This window comes from Nomascus leucogenys, chromosome 10 (assembly GCF_006542625.1).
Source record: "Nomascus leucogenys isolate Asia chromosome 10, Asia_NLE_v1, whole genome shotgun sequence".
NCBI classification, from domain to species: Eukaryota; Metazoa; Chordata; class Mammalia; order Primates; family Hylobatidae; genus Nomascus; species Nomascus leucogenys.
Window position 1 is genome coordinate 50,244,905 of NC_044390.1, and position 20,668 is coordinate 50,265,572.

General features: G+C 38.6%; 1 protein-coding gene across 1 annotated transcript in view; it reads right to left on the bottom strand.

Annotated features, from left to right (window-relative positions):
- Positions 1-566: 566 nt before the first annotated feature.
- The window catches only part of LOC105740324 (putative zinc finger protein 730), an 81,453-nt gene continuing 61,351 nt past the window's right edge, over positions 567-20,668 (bottom strand). Inside the window, 5 exon segments of the mRNA XM_030819886.1 lie at positions 567-656; positions 818-915; positions 1,057-2,274; positions 11,793-11,888; positions 12,681-12,807. Of these exon segments, the coding sequence (XP_030675746.1) occupies positions 567-656; positions 818-915; positions 1,057-2,274; positions 11,793-11,888; positions 12,681-12,807 (1,629 nt within the window).

Here is a 20,668-nt window from a genome sequence, read left to right on the forward strand (position 1 = left end):
TTATTGCATCTGCAAAAATGTATTTTAGTATAAACTCTCTGAAGTTTTCTAAGCTGTAGTTTTTGAAAAGAATGTTTTCTCCAAATCTATTTTATTTGGAGAGTTTTTCATTAATACAAATTCTCTGTCTGATGTTGAACAAAGTTTGAGCAATGGCTTCAGGGTTTGCCTCTATTACAAAATGAATAGAATAAGATGTGATACAAGTAAAGTTACTATAACTCTCTATATTTTGATGTTTGTCTTCAAAATAAATCATTTTCTTAAGTTTAAAGGCTTATATTTTCTGAAAAAAATCTTTGGACAGTAATTGCACTTTTAATGATTTTATTAAGTATGAATTCTGATGTTGAGTCGATGTGAGCAGGTATTAATAGGGTTTTCACTTTCTTTATATATTTGTATATTTGTTCTCAAGTATAAATGTCCTGTGCAATAAAGTGTGAGCATTGGTTAAAAGTTTTGCCACTTTGTTCACACTTGTAGAAGTTTTCTCCAGTGTGAATCACCTTACCTACAATTAAATGCGACAACAATATAATGGCCTTGGCACATTCTTCATATTTCTAAAATTTCTCACCAGTATTTCTTTGATGTTTGGAAAAGTTTGAGGTGTTGTCAAAAGCATTGTTACAACTTTCAGGATTGTAGAGTTTCTCTCTGGTATGAATCATCTTATGTCTGTTAAGAATTGAGGATTTGTTAAAGGCTTTGCCAAATTCTTAACACTTGTAGGGTTTCTCTCCAGTATGAATTATCTTATTATCTTATGTGTAGTAAAGTGTGAAGACTGGTTAGACTTTGCCACATTCTTCACATTTGTAGGTTTTTCTCCAGTATGAATTATCTTATGTTTAGTAAGATTTGAGGACTGGTTAAAAGCTTTGCCACATTCTTCACATTTGTAGGGTTTCTCTTCAGCATTAATTATCTTATGTGTAGTGAGGTATAAAGATTGTTTAAAAGCTTTGTCACAGTCTTTACAATTTTATGTATGAATTGTCTTATGCCTAGTAAGGTGTGAGAACCGCCTAAAGGCTTTGTCACATTCTTTACATTTGTAGATTTTTTCCCCAGAATGAATTATCCTATGTGTAGTGAGGGTTGAGGACCGGTTAAAAGCTTTGCCACATTCTTCACATTAATAGGGTTTCTCTCCAGTATGAATTCTTTTATGTGTAGTAAGGGTTGAGGACTGGTTGAAAGCTTTGCCACATTCTTCACATTTGTAGGGTTTCTCTCCAGTATGAATTCTCTTATGTGTAGTAAGGTGTGAGATCCGGCTAAAGCCTTTGCCACATTCTTCACATTTGTAAAATTTCTCTACAGTACGAATTATCTTATGTGTAGTAAGAGTTGAGGATTGGTTAAAAGTTTTACCACATTCTTTATATTTGTAGGGTTTCTCTCCAGTATGAGTTATCTTGTGTCTATTAAGGGTTGAGGATCGGTTAAAAGCTTTGCCACATTCTTCACATTTGTAGGGTTTTTCTCCAGTATGAATTCTTTTATGTTTAGTAAGGGTTGAGGACCACTTAAAAGCTTTGCCACATTTTTCACATTTGTATGGTTGCTCTTTAGTATGAATTTTCTTATGTTCAGTAAGGTTTGAGGACTGGTTAAAGGATTTGCCACATTCTTCACATTTATACGGTTTCTCTCCAGTATGAATTCTTTTATGTGTAGTAAGGTTTGTGGATTGGTTGAAAGATTTGCCACATTTCTCACATTGGTAGGGTTTTTCTCCAGTATGAATTCTCTTATGTGTAGTAAAATGTGAAAACCAGTTAAAGGCTTTGCCACATTCTTTACATTTGTAAGGTTTTTTCTCAGTAATTCTTTTATGTGTAGTACAGTTTGAGGACTCATTAAAGGCTTTGCCACATTTTTCACATTTGTAGGGTTTCTCTCCAGTATGAATTTTTTTATGTTGAGCTAAGTGTGAAAGAATGCAAAATAATTTTCCACATTCTTTACATTTGAAAGGTTTCTTTGAAGGATGTCTTATCTTATGTCTGTTTGAATCTGAAAATTTATGAAAGACTTTCACATATTTGTCACACTGAAATATTTTGCTGTGGGTAGTTGTAATAGACTGGTTATGTCTATTATAACCTTTTTTGTGCATCTTAAACTCATCCACACTTTTACAGCCTTTTCTTAACAGTAAATTCTCATGTCTACATTTTTTATATTGTCTCAGTATGATTTCTTGGAAATAATCTTTTATGCCTTGCTCTGGCCAAAGGTCTTGGGCAATATGAGAACATATAACTGAAAGAAATAAAAATAACAAATTACTCCATGTACTAGACTGAGTATAGTTTATAAACCTAACCTATAAAGTTATACAAACTACATAACAAGATGGCATAGCAAAATACCACAGGCCCTAATTTCTTCATAAACATATAAATGTAACAAAAATCCAAAGTACATTTGTAAAAAAGTACGTTGAGTGTGTACGGTGCCCCAGGTGAGCACAATGCAAAGAGCTATATAGAGGAAAAAATAAAGTCTGTTACATTTTATCCAACACAGCTCTTCCTTCCCTCCATTGTAACATAGTGACTTTACAAGTAAACTACCAACTCCTGGTTTCCTTTTTAAAAGACAAATAAAATACTGGCACATACATCTTTATTTCTGGTTTATAGGGGCTTTTCCAGACACTGGTTTCTGTCTCTTATGACAAAAGTTCTGAAAGAAATGGTGGTATACTTTAAAATGACAATTTGAGCCTGCTGAGACAAAAACTAAGTTTTACAGCATCAGAGAGACTGTGGTATCACAGACAGAGAACAACTATAGCAAGTAATTACTAATTTTTTTTTTTTTGAGACAAGAGTCTTGCTCTGCCACCCAGGCTGGAGTGCAGTGGCCCAATCTCAGCTCACGGAAACCTCTGCCTCCTGGGTTCAGGCGATTCTCCTGCCTCAGCCTCCCAAGTAGGTGGGACTACAGGCACATGCCATCATGCCCAGCTAATTTTTTATATTTTTAGTAGAGATGGAATTTCACCATGTTGGCCAGGATGGTCTCGATCTCTTGACCTTGTGATACGCCTGCCTCAGCCTCTCAAAGTGCTGGGATTACAGACATGAGCCACCACACCCGGCCTACTGATTTTTAAGAAGAAACACAAACTCCTTTAACTAAAAGCAAACACAAAATTTTAGACAAGACGCATTTTAAGAACATGTTTGAGAGACTCCCAGAATGTCTAGCCAAAATGATTGTTTTTAGACTATGTCAGGACAGAACTACATTATAAAGATTGTGACAGGTAGATTTTTTTAATGTCCAAATCTCAATTAAAGATTACAATGTATACAAAACGGGGCAACAGAATTCCATCAAAAACATTATAAAATTTTCAGAATGAAACCATAGAAAAGATATATACATTAATTTTTAAAATTGATAAAAAAATTGAGTACTCAATGAGTAAAACAGGAAACACAGACTACAGAAAATCAGAAATGAAGATAAAAACAAAAAATTGAAAAAATTAAAAAATAGAAATTATGGGGGTAAAAAATACAAGAAGGAATAATAACTGAAAAATCCCTCAGTAAGAAAAATAATGTAAACATGAAGAAGCTTAACAAACAAACTAGGACACATACAAAGATATTTATAACAGATATATGAGCACAATTTCAAAAGTCACAGACAGAGCATCTTGGAAGCTGCAAGATAAAAGTGATATGTCATATACAAACGTAGTCTTATGACATAACCAGTGAATTGTCAACAAAAGTTTGCAGGCCAGAAAGAAACTGTGTGATGCAGTCAAAGTCCTGGAAAAAAAAAATAGCTCTCAAGTGAGAGTAACACCATCAGCAAATCTGTCCTGAAAAATGAAAAAACGATGTTCCAAAATAGCCGAATTCTGAAAAAGTATATAGGCACTGCATATACTTATAAAACTGCACAAACATATAAAAGATGCTGAAAGCAGTTCCTGAAACGGAAAATAAAAGGATTCAAGAAAATACCATATAATCAAATAAAAACAAATTATGTTCTGAGAAAAATATGCACATACATAAAAAAAGGATTTTTGTAGCATTATCATAATGGTGCAGAAAACATTTTAAATTATTCTCTAAAATTTGAAAGATAAAAGCATAGCAATTATTATAAACATCTGTTAATAAATATACAACATAAAAAGATGATAGCAACATCAATGACAAATTTCAAGGCAGATGTAATAAGGAATAATTTTTTATTCAGTTGAAGTTAATTTTTTACCAAACCAAAAATAAATTGTTTTTTTTTTTTTTCTTTTTTGAGATGGAGTCTTGCTCTGTGCCCCAGGCTGGAGTGCAGTGGCACTATTTCAGCTCACTGCAAGCTCTGCCTGCCAGGGTTCATGCCATTCTCCTGCCTCAGACTCCTGAGTAGCTGGGACTACAGGTGCCCACCACCAGGCCCGGCTAATTTTTTGTGTTTTTAGTAGAGACAGGGTTTCACTGTGTTAGCCAGGATGGTCTCGATCTCCTAACCTCATGATCCATCCGCCTCGGCCTCCCAAAGTGCTAGGATTACAGGCTTGAGCCACCACGCCCAGCCTAACACACTCTTGATTGTGCTCTTGTAGAAAGGTTGAAATAGTTAATATTGTAAATATGTCTATCCTGCTCAATGCAATCTACAGTTTTAATGCAATGCAATGTTTTTGAAATTTCTCATTGCATTTTTGAACAGCAACCCCTGGAGTATATAGAATCTCAACAGACAATAAAGTACTTAACAATCTTCAAAAAAAAAAAAAAAAAAGGAACAATGTTGGAGGCTTTATAGTTTCTAATTTAAACACACAGCACAAAGCTACAGAATTAAAACAATTGCCGGGCACGGTGGCTCACACCTGTAATCCCAGCACTTTGGGAGACTGAGGCAGGTGGATCGCTTGAGCCCGGGAGTTCAAGACCAGCATGGACAACATGGTGAAACCCTGTCTCTACTAAAAACACAAGCTGGGCGTGGTGGCAGGTGCCTGTAATCCCAGCTACTCAGGAGGCTGAGGCACAAGAATCGCTTGAACCCAGGAGGTGGAGGCTGCAGTGAGCTGAGATCACAGCACTGCACTCCAGCCTGGGAGACAGAGAGAGACTCTGTCTGAAAAAAAATAAATAAATAAATAAATAAAAATAAAACAATTTACTGGCCAGGCGCGATGGCTTATGCCTGTAATCCCAGCACTTTGGGAGGCTGACGTGGGCGGATCACGAGGTCAGATCGAGACCATCCTGGCTAACACAGTGAAACCCTGTCTCTACTAAAAATACAAAAAATTAGCCAGGCATGGTGGTGGGTGCCTGTAGTCCCAGCTACTCGGGAGGCTGAGGCAGAAGAATGGTGTGAACCCAGGAGGTGGAGCTTGCAGTGAGCCGAGATCGTGCCACTGCACTCCAGCCTGGGCGAAAGAGAAAAAAACAACAAAAATTAACTATGAGTATAATGGTGAAAAAGTAGACTAATAAAATAGAATGCAGGCTGGGTGTGGTGGCTCACACCTGTAATCCCGGCACTTTGGGAAGCTGAGGCAGGTGGATAACCTGAGGTCAGGAGTTCGAGACCAGCCTCACCAATATGGTGAAACTCCATCTCTACTAAAAATACAAAAATTAGCTGTGCATGGTGGTGGGTGCCTGTAGTCCCAGCTACTCAGGAGGCTGAGGAAGAAGAATCGCTTGAACCAGGAAGGTGGAGGTTGCGGTGAGCCAAGATCGCACCACTGCACTCCAGCCTGGGAGACACAGAGACTTCATCTCAAAATAAAAAAATAAATAAAATAGAATGCAGCGCATACATAAACTTTTATATATATGGTCTTATGAAGAGTCATTTTCATACCCGTAATTATTTCAGCACTGTTACTGAAAGCAAACAGGTAAAAGCAATGCAAATTTTTGTCACCAAATTATTCAGTAGATATAATTTGAAATATCAACATATCGGAGGCTGGGTGCAGTGGCTCATGCATGTAATCCCAGCACTTTGGGAGGCCGAGGCGGGCAGATCATGAGGTCAGGAGTTCGAGACCAGCCTGACCAACATGGTGAAACCCCGTCTCTACTAAAAATATAAAAATTAGCCGGGCATGGTGGTGTGCGCCTGTAATCCCAGCTACCCAGAAGGCTAAGGCAGGAGAATCTCCTGAACCCAGGAGGTGGAGGCTGCAGTGAGTGGAGATCACACCACTGCACTACAGCCTGGGCAATAGAGCGAGACTCTGTCTCAAAAAACAAACAAAAAAAACCCAACAACAACAAAAAAACATACTGGAATATCACTCAATTTGCAAGAAGTAGAAAATATTCTAACAATTATAAAGATAAATCTTGATGACATTATGCACAATGAAATGAGCCAGCCACAAACTGACAAAAATTTTATGAGATATATAAAGCAGTTTATTCTTAGAAACAGAAAACAGAATGGTGTTTGAAAAGTGCCAGGAAATGGGAAAAATTGGTAGTTGTTTAATGTGTATTGCAAAATTTCTAGAAGTCTTTTACACAACAATGTGAATATACTTAACATGCCTGAAATAAGAACAGGCTTCTTGAGACAGTGTCTCACTCTGTCACCCAAGCTGGAGTGCAGTGGCACAATTACAGCTCATTGCAGTGTCAAACTTTTAGGCTCAATTAATCCTTACCCCTTAATCTCCCAAGTAGCTGGGATAATAGGGGCACAACACCATGTCTGTTTATTTTAAATTTTTTTTTTTTTTTTTTTGAGATGGAGTCTCATTCTGTCACCCATGCTGGAGTGCAGTGGTGCGATCTCACGTCCCTACAACCTCTGCCTCCTGGGTTCAAGCGATTCCCCTGCCTCAGCCTCCCGAGTAGCTGGGACTACAGGTGCCCACCATCATACCCGGCCAATTTTTTTGTATTTTTAGTATAGACGGGGTTTCACCATGTTAGCCAGGATGGTCTCGATCTCCTGACCTCATGATCTGCCCGCCTCAGCATCCCAAAGTGCTGGGATTACAGGCGTGAGCCACTGCAACCAGCCTAAATTTTTTTTTTGGAAAGATGGTGTCTCCATATATTGCTTGGGCTGGTCTCAAATTTTTGGGCTCAAGTGATCCTTTTGCCCTTAGCCTCCTAACAACTGGGGATTACAGATGTGAAACACCACCATGACTGGCCATGAAATGAATACTTAGTTTTGTTTTTTTTTTGAGACAGAATCTCGTTCTGTCACCCAGGCTAGAGTGTAGTGGCACAACCTAGGCTCACTGCAACCTCTGCCTCCTGGGTTCAAGCGATTCTCCTGCCTCAGCCTCCCCTGTAGGTGGAACTACAGGCGCTGGCCACCACGCTTGGCCAATTTTTGTATTTTTAGTAGAGATGGGGTTTCACCATATTGGTGAGGCTGGTCTCGAACTCCTGACCTTGTGATCTGCCTGCCTCGGCCTCCCAAAGTGCTGGGATTATAGACGTGAGCCACCACGTCCGGCCTTAAATAGTTTTAAGATGGTAAATTGTAGGTTATATGTTTTTACATCTTTTTTTTTTTTTAAGAGCGGGTCTCGCTCTGCTGCCCAGGCTGGAGTGCAGTGGCGCTATTTTGGCTCACAGCAACCTCTGCTTCCTGGGTTCAAGCAATTCTCCCGTCTCAGCCTCCCAAGTAGCTGGGATTACAGGTGCACGTACCACCACGCTTGGCTAATTTTTTGTGTTTTCAGTAGAGATGGGGTCTCACCATGTTGGCCAGGCTGGTCTCATACTCCTGACCTCAAGTGATCTGCCCGCCTTGGCCTCCCAAAGTGCTGGGATTACAGGTGCGAGCCACCACACCCAGTCTATTTTTTTTAAATAATAAATTAAAAGATACAAAATTATAAATTTTTTCAAATATGACCTTCAAGTCACAAAAGTGTTTTTCTCAAAGGAAATATTTATTATTAAACACAAGGTGAAAATAAAACTACTTTCATGACTACTCACTTAGACAAGAAAAAAACACCATGGAATCTGCTGAGAAAAAAAATATATAAGATGTGCCATAACCAAAGTAGGGGTCATATTTATAGGTACACACACACACACACACACACACACACATAATCTGATTGTGATAGACATATGGCTGATTTATCTCTTAATTATACCCCACATTGACTTATATGTACAAACAGAGTTGCAAACTGCCTAAAACTGTAAAACCAGAAAACACAATAAACTGATGTTAAGAAAACCACACTGAAAAAACACACTGATATGGAACTGCAAAACAATAACAGAAATGCTTACTCATAAAATCTGGTATGCAAAGTTGATGTAGCATTAAAAAGAATTTGTCAGCTGAGCACAGTGGCTCACGTCTGTAATCCCAGCACTTTTGGGAGGCCGAGGTGTGTGGATCACCTGAGGTCAGGAGTTCGAGACCAGCCTGACCAACAAGGTGAAACCCTGTCTCTACTAAAAATACAAAAATTAGCCAGGCATGGTGGCAGGTGCCTGTAGTCCCAGCTAGTCAGGAGGCTGAGACAGGAGAATTGCTTGAATTCAGGAGGTGGATGTTGCAGGGAGCGGAGATCGTGCCACTGCACTACAGCCTGGGTAACGGAGCAAGACTCCATCTCAGAAAAAAACAAAAAACAAAAACAAAAAAAGAATTTGTCTAGATAACTGCAATATTAGACTGAAACTGTACTCATGGAGGAAAGGTATTTTGAATCATTGGCATGCACTATATGGTAGTAAAATTTCAGAGAAAATGCAGTATAATTATAAAAGGAAGATTCTAATGAAAAACTTTTGATAAATAAACATTTAAAAGAAACTAAAAATAATTTTTAAGTTTTAAATATATGCTATTTATACACAAAATGAAACTGCTGTAATCCAAGTTTAGAAGCAAAGAATAGGTTTACATTGCTAAATGAAGAAAAAAATATATATTTTTTGCAGAATATAGTTAGGGTCTCTGATATATAAACCAAATATTTGAGAATAAATCATGTTATATTTTAGGCATAGGCTGACAAACATGGGTGAAAATCCTATAATTCCATTTTGCCTGTCTATTTCTTTTTGCCTGCCTGCTTACTAATTATCTAATTTACTTCAGATGTAACATGTCAATTCTAGTATATTTCCCTAAATGTTTCAATCTAAAATTACACACAAAATTGAAATAGAAAATAGAAAGTAAAAATGTACAGGGAGAGTGACATCAGTAAGATGGAAAAATAAATGGTGCCCTATTTGCTTATTTTCCTACAGCAAGAAAATCTGTCAGTAATCCCTGAAAAAAATGCCTTTATGAGAGAAACAGGCATCATGGCTCAAACCTGTAATGACAGCTACATGGTACATTAAGGCTTAAGAATTGCTTCAGGCAAGGATTTCAGGACTAGTCTGGGTTATGTAGCAAGACCACATCTCCAAAATAAGAGAGCTTTGAGATTGAGGAAGTTGTGAAACTCTGCTAATGCCCAAGGTTGAGGAGCATCCTTTTTAGAAGGCAGGCTTTCATTCAGGTGGCAAACAACAGGACCCCTGTTCTTGGCTACAGACCAGAAAATTATCCACCCAACTTGGTACCACTGAGAATTTTGAACTTACTCTGAAACCATCCAAAACTCTTCCCAGCCAAAGTCTGGAAGAGGTCCTGCTTTTTCAGAGGCCTGGAGAAAGACACTCATTTATAGCCACACAGACAAGACTGCAGACCTTGGTCCTTATTGTCTTCCCTGAAGCACTTCCATGATTCAGTTCCAGCTCTTTGAGCCACAGTTCATGGTCAGTTCTACCTACATGGAAACCCACACAGAGACCTGGGGAAATCCCTTCTGGTACCCAGTGAAAGCCATTTTCATCTACATTTTGAAATAAGGCCCACCATATATGCATAACCAATTGCAGAAACCTGCCCTAGTGTCTACCCTACAGAGCAAAGTCCTAAAGGATATTCACTCTGCCCAAAAATATAATGGGAATTATAACTACCCAAGCCCCTTGTAACAAGTCAACTAAAGTTGGACCCCAGTGAAGACCCAGCAGCCTTGTTACCAAGCTACAACCCCTCTCTACTACAAGCCCAGAGGGCATTCTATCACCCTGGGCACCCAACAAAAGTATCTTTACATCTTGAAGCCAGTTTATAAAAACTTGAAGAGGTGTTTGCTTCTTAAAATTCACAGAGACCAGTGCAAAACTATACTGTGCCCATTCTCAATGCTTCTACTTAAACATAGCACTGAAGGTATGTGGCAGAAAAATTAGTCAAAATAAATTTTTGAAGTCACTGAAATTGAAGACAAATAAGTAAGAAGTTGCTGGTTCTAGAGCATTTGACTTTATATATAAAAAACCATGAACAGTACATTAAAACCTGATTAAGGTAATAATTATATTCAATACATTAGCAAATAGAAAATTAACATACAACTATACGTTATGGTTCCATACACTTAAACTATCTGATAAAATATAGAAAGTAATCTTATTTACAATAGCACTAAAATAAATTTCTGAGAACAAATTTAACCAAGGAACTAAAAAATATTTTAAATGAAAGATATATCAATTAAAAAAATTAGAGAAGACACAAATAAATTTAAAAATATTTTGTCTATTAATTGAAAGAATAAATATTGTTGCAGTGCCTTATTTTTAATTTTTATTTTTTTGACAGAGTCTCGCTCTCTTGCCCAGGATGGAGTGCAGTGGCACAGTCTTGGCTCACTGCAACCTCCATTTCCCAGATTCAAGCAATTCTCCTGTCTCAGCCTCCCAAGTAGCTGGGATTACAGGTGCCTGCCACCATGTCTGGCTAATTTTTTGTATTTTTAGTAGAGACAGGGTTTCACTATGTTGGCCAGGCTGGTCTGGAATTCCTGACCTCATGATCCACCCGCTCAGACTCCCAAAGTGCTGGGATTACAGGTGTGAGCCACTGTGCCAAGGCTAAAGTGCCTTGTTATCTAAGGTGTCTCTAGATTCAATAAACTCCCATCAGAATTCCAGTTATTTAAGGTAATAGAAAATACAATTCTAAAATTTACATGAAACAATAAACTTTGAATAGCCAAAGCAATCTTGAAAGAAAAAAAAAAAAAAGCAGGAGGACATCATACTGTATAATTTAAAACTATATTTCAAAACTATCATAATAAAACAGCATGGAATGTGCAGAAAAATTAGCAATAAATAAATGAAACAGAAACCACTATTCTCACACATTTCAGACATAATGCAAAAAGAGAACTTAAAAAATAGTTTAATTTGCTGGGTGTGGTGGTGCACGCATGTAATCCCAGCTACTCAGGAGGCTGAGGCAGGAGAATCACATGAATCCGGGAGGCAGAGGTTGCAGTGAGCCGAGATTGCACCACTGCATTCTAGCCCTGGTGACAGTGCAAGACTCCATCTCAAAAAATAAATAAATAAATAAAATAAAAATAGTTCAACATAGAGTTTCTCAAAATTATGCAAATATCTGTGTGTTTCCAGAAACAATGGAAAAGCAGTCAGATTGTGCAGTCTATTATATGCCATGAAATGGACTTTGGCTCTCCCTGTAAACTTAAAGTAAGATTACCAAAGGGAAAGAAGAATTTTTAGAGATTTAAAAAAGATAAAAGATGCTTCTATGTGAGAGGAAAAAAATAAATAAAAAGCAAAATAAATAAAAAGAAGCAGAAACTATTTCCTTTGTAAAACAGCTTCCCAAATTATTTTTAAAACTGGCTTTTTTTTTTTTTTAAAACTATAGATCTTTTATCAGTTTTGTCTATTGTATTTACTCTCACCTACCTGGGGGTTCGGCTACCATATCATGTGTCTTCACATTCCAAGGCTCTTTTTCTTGCTCCAGACAGGTGATCAGGTCTGGCTTTGAGACAGCAATACCTGTTTTATGAAAAATAACATGAATCTTGCTCGTATTCTCCAATTACCAACTTAGTAATGCTCTCAGTAAAGAGAATATAATGGAATATTCTAGTAAATTAACCCCAAAATAATAATTTGTAGCAAATTTCTAAATATACGAGGCATGGTGGCTCATGCCTTTAATACCAGCACTTTGGGAGGCTGAGGCAGGCAGATCACAAGGTCAGGAGTTCGAGACCAGCCTGGCCAACATAGTGAAACCCTGTCTCTACTAAAAATATGAAAAAATTAGCTAGGTGTGGTGGCACACGCCTGTAGTCCCAGCTACTTAAGAGGCCGAGGCAGGAGAATCGCTTGAACCCAGGAGGCAGAGGTTGCAGTGAGCCAAGATTGTGCCACTGCACTCCAGCCTAGGTGACAAGAGTGAGACTCTGTCTCCAAAAAAATAAAAAAAATAAAGAAAAGAAATTTCTAAATATTTTAATTTTATAGGTTCTTAATTTAATGACCTTGTACTAATTCAAAAATTGGTGATGGTGATTAAATTTTAAGATGTGAGCAACAATATGTTGCAACTAAATTTCTAAAATTAGCCCTAATCTAGAGAGAAGGAAACAAATCAGCTCAGGAAAGTGGAAACTTAAGGTCAAAATAAATCATATTGAAATTCTTTTCTACATGGACAAATCCTGAAGACTTAAAAAAAAAAAAAAAAAGAAAAAAACCCTGGATCTGAAAGCACAGAATTTTTACAAAAATAAATGAAATCTACAGGGTACATTAGGAATTGTGTATTAAAGTTATCCTCACCCAGGAAGACCAGGTTTCTGTAGTTATCTAACATCACATTTCTATATAAATTCTGTTGTTCAGTGTCCAGACATTGCCACTCCTCCAGAGAGAATTCTATGGCCACATCTCTAAATGTCAATGCTCCCTGAAAAGCACAAACAAACACATATTTACCAAGTGCCCATGGGCAGAATTTTAAATTTGACTCAAGGTGAAATAAGAGTAAAGATAATTGGGTCTTACTTACAGAGGTGACTGAAATTATCTAATAACTTTCAACACAGACATATTCTCTAACATATACTCTAACTCTGAGAAAAGAGAGTGGCATAAGATCCAAAATATCAGTGTATATATGATACTTTTCCAGATGATGAAGTAGGACATGAACACTAACATGTACATTTTTGAGTGCTATATTTACATCATATAGAAAGAGTTGTGTAAACTTTTCAGATGGAAAAGTCACATTGAGTTAGAAGGTACTGCTCAAATTTTAATGTCTACAATAAACTGAAGATCTTGTTAGTGCAGTCTGTGTCATAAGGTCTGGAATAAAGCCTGAGTTTCTGGATCTTGGTGCGGTGGCTCATGCCTGTAATCCCAGCACTTTGGGAGGCCGAGGCAGGTGGATCACCTAAGGTCGGGAGTTCGGGACCAGCCTGACCAACATAGAGAAACCCCGTCTCTACTAAAAACACAAAATTAGCCAGCCATGGTGGTGCATGCCTGTAATTTCAGCTACTCGGGAAGGCTGAGGCAGGCGAATTGCTTGAACCTGGGAAGCAGAGGTTGCGGTGAGCCAAGATTGTGCCATTGTACTCCAGCCTGGGCAACAAGAGCAAAACTCTGTCTCAGAAAAAAAACAAAACAAAACAAAAAACAAGATGACCAGAGATGCCAATATTTATGGCCCAAGAAGGCTATTTTGTCAAATATGGAGTAACTGGAAGAGCCTGTGGTCTTTTTTTTCCAGTTTTTCTGGCCTGTAATAAACATTAGAGCTTTCATTTTCCAAAGGCAGATAAAGGCAAAGAAAACATAAGAAGGGAAGCTGCCAGATTAAATGTGATGGTTTCTGCACATTAGCTGCATAAAGAAACTACTAATGAAGAGAAAAATAGTTAACTCCATATTGAAGAAATCTGTCAGAGAGCTTCATTAATCAAGTGAGTTACTAATATCAACTGGACTAAGACAAATTTTTATGATGTGCTGATGCACACAGGACACAGCATCACTATTGTAATATTGGCCCTCCAAAAGTAAATTACAGCCTGAGTTTAACTATAAAGAAACATCAGTTTTATGCAAAGTTTAAAATACAGATATCTCCCATGTTCTATAATTGTTAATAGTTAATAGTTATTTTAAATAGTCTTTCTTTAGCACCCTGGAGAACAAGTATTTCCTAATAATTTTTTTCAGAACTTACTGGGTAATAAATGCCATCCTGTTTAAATAAGCGTTTTCTTAAGCCTTCTCTATATAGAGCTGATGGAGAACACAGACAGAACCTTAACACTACATGGTCTTTATTTTTACTAAGAACCCCAGCTTTTCCCCAATAGGAATCTTGAGCATCTACACCTTCCCATGTTCAACAGCCACAAAGGGAACATTTTTAATATTGCAGATTATAAATTCATGGTGAGAATACTGCACGGCATATAAGAAGCCATGATATAGAGAATGTAGAGAAGGCTCTGGTACATAGGAAAGAAATATTTTTCAGAGATCCTTGACTATTATAAGAATTTTAAAACATAGTTACAACAAACTCATTTAAGAGGAAAAGCACAAGCAGAGAATTAAAGTTTTGCAAGTACTAAAGGCATGGCATTCTAGCAGACAGAGTGGACACAACTCTTACTCCGAGGCATGTTTACCTGAAGAAAAGCCATTTTTTCTCTTCTCGTCTTTCTCTGGAATTTCTTCTCAGATGAGATTTTTGAAACAAATTACATCTGCATCTGGGGAATATGCTTTGAAGGATGTAAGCACCACATCTTTACCTGCTACCACCACACTCATAGGCAGAAGGACCAATACAGAAAAACTCTACCCATTTCTGTCCTTTATAACAGAAGAGATTCAGGAACAATAAGCTGCTCCACAAATGTAAAAATATGTTTCTCCTTTCCTGTCCTCAGGTGGCCTCCTCTGCCACAGACACCAGCAATTTCTGCTACAGTAATAAAAATATGGACCACACTGCCCTGTTCCTATGAAACCCAAACAGAACAGGTTCTGGGACCACCCTTTAGTTCAAAGATGAGACTTAACTATCATAAACGTATCTTGAACCCTCATACTTGATTCTGGCCTCAACTTAGAGTCACATGATTCTAATTAGAAGCCTGGGCTTATAACCATTTAACTAAGCATTGCCTCTCCAGCTTTAACAAGCTTATAAATCACTTGGTAGTTTTGGCCCTACTCTATGAAATGTGATTCTGCAGGTTTTGAAAGGATACATGAATGGGTCTTATAAACAAGTTTCCTATCCATGCTGATGTTTCTCCACCTGGGGTCACTATTAGCATTAGTTAGAGCAAGCAGGCACAGCGCAGAGTTCCTTACAATCAGCACTCTTGTGACAATATAAATACTTTTGGTACAAATAAGTACAACCAATCTCTACCTTAAAGTATTATAATTTTGCTGGCTTTTTTTAAGTTTACAGAAGAAACAGAAAGCAACAATGTTTTTTGTTTTTTTTTTGTTTTTGTATTTAGAAAGCAACAATGGGTTGTATTTAGAAAGCAAATCTGGGTTTAGAAAACAACATGTATGAAGATGGCCGAATAGGAACAGTTCCAGTCTATAGCTCCCAGTGTGAGTGACGCATAAGACGGGAGATTTCTGCATTTCCAACTGAGGTACCGGGTACATCTCACTGGGGAGTGTTGGAAAGTGGGTGCAAGACAGTGGGTGCAGCGCACTGAGCGTGAGCTGAAGCAGGGTGAGGCATTGCCTCACCCAGTAAGTGCAAGGGGTCAGGGAATTCCCTTTCCTAGTCAAAGAAAGGGGTGACAGACTGCACCTGGAAATCAGGTCACTCCCACCCTAATACTGCGCTTTTCCAATGGTCTTAGCAAACAGCACACCAGGAGATTATATCCCGTGCCTGGCTCAGAGGGTTCCTAGGCCCACAGAGCCTTGCTCATTGCTAGCACAGCAGTCTGAGATCAAACTGCAAGGTGGCAGTGAGGCTGGGGGAGGGGCGCCCACCATTGCTAAGGCTTGAGTAGGTAAACAAAGCGGCCGGGAAGCTGGAACTGGGTGGAGCCCACTGCAGCTCAAGGAGGCCTGCCTGGCTCTGTAGACATCACCTCTGGGGGCAGGGCATTGCCAAACAAAAGGCAGCAGAATCCTCTGCAGACTTAAATGTCACTGTCCAACAGCTTTGAAGAGAGTAGTGGTTCTCCCAGCACGCAGCTGGAGATCTGAGAATGGACAGACTGCCTCCTCAAGTGGGTTCCTGACCTCTGAGTAGCCTAACTGGGAGGCAGCCCCCAGAAGGGGCAGACTGACACCTCACACAGCCGGGTACTCCTCTGAGACAAAACTTCCAGAGGAATGATCAGACAGCAACATTTGCTGTTCTCCAATATCTGCTGTTCTGCAGCCTCTGCTGCTGATATCCAGGCAAACAGGGTCTGGAGTGGACCTCCAGAAAACTCCAACAGACCTGCAACTGAGGATCCTGACTGTTAGAAGGAAAACTAACAAACAGAAAGGACATCCACACCAAAAACCCATCTCTACGTCCCCATCATTAAAGACCAAAGGTAGATAAAACCACAAAGATGGGGAAAAAACAGAGCAGAAAAACTGGAAACTCAGAGCGCCTCTCCTCTTTCAAAGGAACGCAGCTCCTCATCAGCAATGGAACAAAGCTGGACAGAGAATGACTTTGACGAGTTGAGAGAAGAAGGCTTCAGATGATCAAACTACTCTGAGCTGAAGGAGGAAGTTCGAACCCATGGCAAAGAAGTTAAAAACCTTGAAAAAACATTAGACGAATGGCTAACTAGAATAACCAATGCAGAGAAGTCCTTAAAGGACCTGATGGAGCTGAAAACCAAGGCATGAGAACTACATGACGAATGCACAAGCCTCAGTAGCCAATTTGATCAACTGGAAGAAAGGGTATCAGCGATGGAAGATCAAATGAATGAAATGAAGCAAGAAGAGAAGTTTAGAGAAAAAAGAATAAAAACAAATGAACAAAGCCTCCAAGAAATATGGGACTATGTGAAAAGACCAAATCTATGTCTGATTGGTATACCTGAAAGTGACGGGGAGAATGGAACCAAGTTGGAAAACACTCTGCAGGATATTATCCAGGAGAACTTCCCCAATCTAGGAAGGCAGGCCAACATTCAAATTCAGGAAATACAGAGAACGCCACAAAGATACTCCTCAAGAAGAGCAACTCCAAGACACATAATTGTCAGATTCACCAAAGTTGAAATGAAGGAAAAAATGTTAAGGGCAGCCAGAGAGAAAGGTCGGGTTACCCACAAAGGGAAGCTCATCAGACTAACAGCTGATCTCTCCGCAGAAACTCTACAAGGCAGAAGAGAGTGGGGGCCAATATTCAACATTCTTAAAGAATTTTCAACCCAGAATTTCATATCCAGCCAAATGAAGCTTCATAAGTGAAGGAGAAATAAAATACTTTATAGACAAGCAAATGCTGAGAGATTTTGTCACTACCAGCCCTGCCCTACCAGGCCTTCCTTCCTGAAGGAAGCACTAAACATGGAAAGGAATAACCGGTACCAGCCACTGCAAAAACATGCCAAATTGTAAAGACCATTGAGGCTAGGAAGAAACTGCATCAACTAACGAGCAAAATAACCAGCTAAAATCATAATGACAGGATCAAATTCACACATAACAATATTAACCTTAAATGTAAATGGGCTAAATGCTCCAATTAAAAGACACAGACTGGCAAATTGGATAAAAAGTCAAGATCCATCAGTGTGCTGTATTCAGGAAACCCACCTCACGTGCAGAGACACATATAGGCTCAAAATAAAGGGATGGAGGAAGATCTACCAAGCAAATGGAAAACAAAAAAAGGCAAGGGTTGCAATCCTAGTATCTGATAAAACAGAATTTAAACCAACAAACATCAAAAGAGACAAAGAAGGCCATTACATAATGGTAAAGGGATCAATTCAACAAGAAGAGCTAACTATGCTAGATATATATGCACCCAACACAGGAGCACCCAGATTCATAAAGCAAGTCCTGAGAGACCTATAAGGACTTAAACTCCCACACAATAATAATGGGAGATTTAACACCCACTGTCAGCATTAGACAGATCAACGAGACAGAAAGTTAACAAGGATATCCAGGAATTGAACTCAGCTCTACATAAGTGACCTAATAGACATCTACAGAACTCTCCACCCCAAGTCAACAGAATAACATTTTTTCAGCACCACACCACACCTATTCCAAAATGACCACATAGTTGGTAGTAAAGCCTCCTCAGCAAATGTAAAAGAACAGAAATTATAACAAATTGTCTCTCAGACCCAGTGCAATCAAACTAGAACTCAGGATTAAGAAACTCACTCAAACCGCTCCACTACATGGAAATTGAAAAACCTGCTCCTGAATGACTACTGGGTACATAATGAAATGAAGGCAGAAATAAAGATGTTCTTTGAAACCAGCGAGAACAAAGACACAATATACCAGGATCTCTGGGACACATTCAAAGCAGTGTGTAGAGGGAAATTTATAGCATTAATTGCCCACAAGAGAAAGCAGGAAAGATCCAAAATTGACACCCTAACATCACAATTAAAAGAACTAGAGAAGCAAGAGCAAACACATTCAAAAGCTAGCAGAAGGCAAGAAATAACTAAGATCAGAGCAGAACTGAAGGAAATAGAGATATAAAAAAACTCTTCAAAAAATCAATGAATCCAGGAGCTGGTTTTTTGAAAAGATCAACAAAATTGATAGACCACTAGCAAGATTAATAAAGAAGAAAAGAGAGAAGAACCAAATAGACGCAATAAAAAATGATAAAGGGGATCTCACCACCGATCCCACAGAAATACAAACTACCATCAGAGAATACTATAAACTCCTCTATGCAAATAAACTAGAAAATTTAGAAGAAATGGATAAATTCCTCAACACATACACCCTCCCAAGACTAAACCAGGAAGAAGTTGAACCTCTAAATAGACCAACAACAGGCTCTGAAATTGAGGCAATAATTAATAGCTTACCAACCAAAAAAAGTCCAGGACCAGATGGATTCACAGCTGAATTCTACCAGAGGTAAAAGGAGGAGCTGGTGCCATTCCTTCTGAAACTATTCCAATCAACAGAAAAAGAGGGAATCCTCCCTAACTCATTTTATGAGGCCAGCATCATCCTGATACCAAAGCCTGGCAGAGACACAACAAAAAAAGAGAATTTTAGACCAATATCCCTGATGAACATCGATGCAAAAATCCCCAATAAAATACTGGCAAACTGAATCCAGCAGCACATCAAAAAGCTTATACACCATGATCAAGTGGGCTTCATCCCTGGGATGCAAGGCTGGTTCAACATACACAAACCAATAAACATAATCCAGCATATAAACAGAATCAACAACAAAAATGACATGATCATCTCAATAGATGCAGAAAAGGCCTTTGACAAAATTCAACAACCCTTCATGCTAAAAACTCTCAATAAATTAGGCATTGATGGGACGTATCACAAAATAATAAGAGCTATCTACAACAAACCCACAGCCAATATCATACTGAATGGGCAAAAACTGGAAGCATTCCCTTTGAAAACTGGCACAAGACAGGGATGCCCTCTCTCACCACTCTTATTCTATTCAACATAGTGTTGAAAGTTCTGGCTAGGGCAATCAGGCAGGAGAAGGAAATAAAGGGTATTCAATTAGGAAAAGAGGAAGTCAAATTGTCCCTGTTTGCAGACGACATGATTGTATATCTAGAAAACCCCATTGTCTCAGCCCAAAATCTCCTTAAGCTGATAGGCAACTTCAGCAAAGTCTCAGGATATAAAATCGATGTGCAAAAATCACAAGCATTCTTATACACCAATAACAGACAAACAGACAGCCAAATCATGAGTGAACTCCCATTCACAATTGCTTCAAAGAGAATAAAATACCTAGGAATCCAACTTACAAGGGATGTGAAGGACCTCTTCAAGGAGAACTACAAACCACTGCTCAATGAAATAAAAGAGGATACAAACAAATGGAAGAACATTCCATGCTCACAGATAGGAAGAATCAATATCATGAAAATGGCCATACTGCCCAAGGTAATTTATAGATTCAATGCCATCCCCATCAAGCTACCAATGACTTTCTTCACAGAATTGGAAAAAACTACTTTAAAGTTCATATGGAACCAAAAAGGAGCCCTCATCGCCAAGTCAATCCTAAGCCAAAAGAACAAAGCTGGAGGCATCACACTACCTGACTTCAAACTATACTACAAGGCTACAGTAACCAAAACAGCATGGTACTGGTACCACAACAGAGCTATAGACCAATGGAACAGAACAGAGCCCTCAGAAATAATGCCACATATCTACAACCATCTGATCTTTGACAAACCTGACAAAAACAAGAAATGGGGAAACGATTCCCTATTTAATAAATAGTGCTGGGAAAACTGGCTAGCCATATGTAGAAAGCTGAAACTGGATCCCTTACTTACACCTTATACAAAAATTAATTCAAGATGGATTAAAGACTTAAATGTTGGACCTAAAACCATAAAAATCATAGAAGAAAACCTAGGCAATACCATTCAGTACAGAGGCATGGGCAAGTACTTCATGTCTAAAACACCAAAAGCAATGGCAACAAAAGCCAAAATGGACAAATGGGATCTAATTAAACTAAAGAGCTTCTGCACAGCAAAAGAAACTACCATCAGAGTGAACAGGCAACCTACAGAATGGGAAAAAATGTTTGCAATCTA